Source organism: Mandrillus leucophaeus, unplaced genomic scaffold (genome assembly GCF_000951045.1).
Source record: "Mandrillus leucophaeus isolate KB7577 unplaced genomic scaffold, Mleu.le_1.0 Scaffold55, whole genome shotgun sequence".
NCBI classification, from domain to species: domain Eukaryota; kingdom Metazoa; phylum Chordata; class Mammalia; order Primates; family Cercopithecidae; genus Mandrillus; species Mandrillus leucophaeus.
In genome coordinates, this window is record NW_012105919.1 from 2172685 (window position 1) to 2176440 (window position 3756).

The 3756-nt window shown below is 56.7% G+C and overlaps 1 protein-coding gene across 1 annotated transcript in view; it reads right to left on the reverse strand.

The window, feature by feature from the left end:
* Nucleotides 1-2417: 2417 nt before the first annotated feature.
* The window catches only part of FAM109A (family with sequence similarity 109, member A), a 7551-nt gene continuing 6212 nt past the window's right edge, over nt 2418-3756 (reverse strand). The window contains exon 3 of the mRNA XM_011997936.1: nt 2418-2622. Coding sequence (XP_011853326.1) covers nt 2418-2622 — 205 coding nt within the window. The remainder of the gene's footprint in view (nt 2623-3756) is intronic.

A 3756-nucleotide genomic window follows, 5' to 3' on the forward strand; every position in this document is an offset into this window, starting at 1 on the left:
GATCTCGGCTCACTGCAACCTCCACCTCCTGGGTTCAAGCGATTCTCCTGCCTCAGCCTCCCGAGTAGCTGGGACTATAGGCGCCCACCACCATGCCCGGGTAATTTTTGTACTTTTTAGTAGAGACAGGGTTTCACTACATTGGTTAGGCTGGTCTTGAACTCCTGACCTCGTGATTTGCCTGCCTTGGCCTCCCAAAGTGCTGGGATTACAGGTGTGAGCCACCGCACCTGGCCAATGAAGAGCTCTTTATTGTGTATTTTGGAAGGAAGAAGACTCTTCCAACTCACATCTCATTGGCCAAAATCAGGCCACACGGCCACTCTCTGGCAGCTAAAGTTTAGCTATTCCCTGAGAGCCTATGGCAGCGTAACTGATTGAATTTGACTAAGTATTTAGGGTGGAAGGATGTTTGGCAATCAGCCTAACTTCTCACTGCATTGTCCTGCTTGAGGGCCTCACCTTCTACCCCGAGTGGCTTCTCAGAATATTCCTTCTGACCACATATGGTGCCCCCTTAGACTTGTGCCCTGAACACCTCCCCTGGGTCCAGAGGAATCACTGACATATCAGCAGTTGGATGTCCAGCATTTTGCTGCTGACCCTCCCTCTTGGAGCTGTTTTTCTCTCCCACTATTTCCCCTACTCTTTGCCCCATGCTGTATGGTGGCTGCGGTCACAAATGCCACAGGCAGTGCCCTGACTCAGCTTGTGTGGGGAGCCACTTCCCCAGCCCCCATCTGTCAGCTGTGGTCCCACAAGAGATGGAAAAAATTATTCAGCATGCACTGGATGCTCACAAGGGCCACAATTCCCTGATCTTCATACTTTTCATTTCTTGAACATGAGGACTATAGGTTGCTCACCCTAAGCCACATGTTCCTAAATGTACAGGATTTTTCCAGGCCTGCAAGGGAGACCTGTGACCCAAACTGAGTCCATGTGAAGAGGACCTAGGGCTTAAGTCCATCATGCTAGGCCACCTTGGGCCAGCCCCTTCTGTGAACCCCCATTAACCCAGTAGACAGACTCAATCAGTCAGAGAGCGGATACATGGCATGAGCACCACTACCAGGCACGTGGTGCACACGGCAGATATTACTAATCAATCACAGGCTCTTTCCTTCTGAACTTGCATCGGTGCCAGAGTCTTCACTCCAGCTCCCTCCACAGCCTCCATGAACTTATCAGTGAGAAGCATGCAGTTTCGACTATTCCATCTGCCATCCTAATCAGGATTGTTAATGTCCCTCCCAACTCTCAGGTCTTCAGCCCAGTTAGCTTTCAAATCCTTGGCTTTTCCCTGCCTTCTCTCCCTTCTGAAAGGAACTTTGGGCTCCATTTTCCCTCATATTCCTCCTGAAGACTCTATCCTGTCATGGGATTCCAGAGATTTACATCCCTGCTCTGATACTCTCCAGCTATGTGGCTTTGGCAAGTTTCATAACCTCAATGAGCCTGTTTCCCACATCTGTAAAATGGGACCAGCATCTGCCTTGAGAAGTGAGAATGCGCCTGGCAGGGCACCAGCCATGTGGTATCACCCACTAGTCCCTGCCCTTACACAGCCTGCTCTGGGCTCTGCCAGGGAAATCAATCAAGGATTTTGATGGGGAAAAAAATGACATGATCAGCCATTACTTGACAAAATTTTATTTTAGCCCTTGCATCTCCCTCCCAGGCTGCCGGAAAGCTCCCCCGACACCCAACCTGGGAGGCAGCCTGACCCCACCTTGTGCTTTGGTAGGGGACATCCCCTACCCCTCTCTCCCAGGAGACCAGGGCCAGCGTACCTTGAGAGTCTGTAAACCTACGCCAGGACTGGGGTTAACACCTCACCCCACCAGCTGAGTCTGCCAGGACACGGGGCTCTGGGCAGCTCCGAACCCCTCCCAAGCCCCAGATCCTGTGCCACCCCCACCCACACCGCTCAGGACTCTGGAAGGAGGTGAGCGGGGACCATACCAAGACCCCGGAGGTGCCTGTGGAGGAGAGCAGGGCTTGCTGGGGGGAAGACAATGAAGCAGCCAAGGATCCCTCTCGAGGGGCTCCATCTCTGGCTGTGCTTCTCCAGCCCAAGCTGCCCCTCTCCCCAGGAGCAGTGACAACTGTTCCCCCAAGCCAAGCCCAGAGTCACAGATCATATCCCCTCCCACCAGCAAACAGGAAACTAAAGCAGTGAAAACATCAAGTTTTGTTGCCAGAAAAAAAAAAATGCACCCTAAGTATTTAAAATTCAGACTGAGGTCCCAGCCCACCGGGCCAGCCGTGAGCTGGAGAGGCCTTGATTGCAGACACACCCCCCTCCATATTTCCCCAAGCCCAAGGGTCTCCAAAGACAGAAAGAAGGGGTTTCGGGCTGAGTCTGTCACCAAGAGGCAGCGTTTGGGAAAATCAAGGTCAGGGTGGAGGTGTCCTCAGGCGGCCCCTGGTGTGGGGCATTGAGGACTGTAAACATGACCCAGGGTGAGGGCCAGAGGGTATTCCCAGCCCCGAGGTTCTCCCTGGATGAAGAATGGGCACTGTGGTGAGAAGAAAGGGGACCGGCGGTCAGCCCCGAAGCCAGGCAAGACCTGGTCCCCACCGGGAGTATGGGGGTGGGGGCTGAGCTCAGGAGGGGACCTGTTGGAGGGGGCTGCCTGGAGCTGAAGAGGGGCTCTGGAAGTTGCATTCGGTGTGAGGCTGTGTTTTCTCTGCCACTAGGTCAGCACCTGGGCCATCTTAGGTGGTGAGTCAGCTGGTGGCCTCCCCTCCCTGGGGGAACCTGCTAGAAGGTCACCTCGGGCCATGGCTGCCCAGCCCAGAAAGGGAGGTCAGGAGAGCTCCCAAGGGGCCCCAGGCCTGCGGGCCAAGACTGAAGGATGCAGTCAAGGAGTGTCTGGAAAGCCCTGTGAGAGCCACCACGGAGACAAAGACAGGGCCTGCAGCCAGAAAGCCACTACCACCAGGAGCACCACCATAAGGCCTGGCAGGGGACCCGGCAGAGTCCTGCCTCAGCCGGCCCAGGCCAGGAGCCCCAGCGACCAGGCAACCTCACCCTTCCGGTCCTGCACTAACACCTGCACCTGTGTCCCCGGTCGCCACCCTCCAAGCCACACTCCTGCTCCTGGAGACAGGCAGGCACGGAGCCAGGTCAGCTCCTCTGGCAGGTCCTGGAGCAAGGCCAGGCCCAGGTATAGCTGCCACAACCGATCCTCTCTCTATCCACCCTGAGGGCCCGGTCAGGAGCCGCACTAACTGTGCATTTGCTTTTCAGGCCACAGATTGTCCTCAGTCCCAGTGACCCTCTGAGCTGCAGGCCCAGCAAGGCCTGTTGCCAGCAAAGGCCTCTGCCAGGCAGCTCAGGCCAGCCTGGGGCCGGAGTTCTCAGGAAACCTCCCCCTCAGGCCCTGGATTCTCCTTAGTGTCGCGTGTGACGTCCTCTCAAGGGTAGGCCTTCTGAATCACATGGTCCTAAAGGCCCATTCAGAATCCAGCACCTTCTCAGAGCCTGCATCCCCCAAAACCAGGCCATTCAGGGACTGGAGGCCAGCTTTGCCCATGATTTCCCTCAGGACCAGCTCCCCCAGTCTCTCCAGGACCCGGCCTGTCCCAGAGGGCGTGGAGCTTGCGTCCCCCTAAAACAGGTGCCCTGGTGGCCTCAGGGCTGGACCCGGCTGCTGAGCCACTGGCCGCGCAGGGCCCGGATCTCCTGGCCATAGCACTCGTGCAGCCGGGCAAAGGGGGCCACGTCCAGGGGCCCGTGGGGTGCCGAGG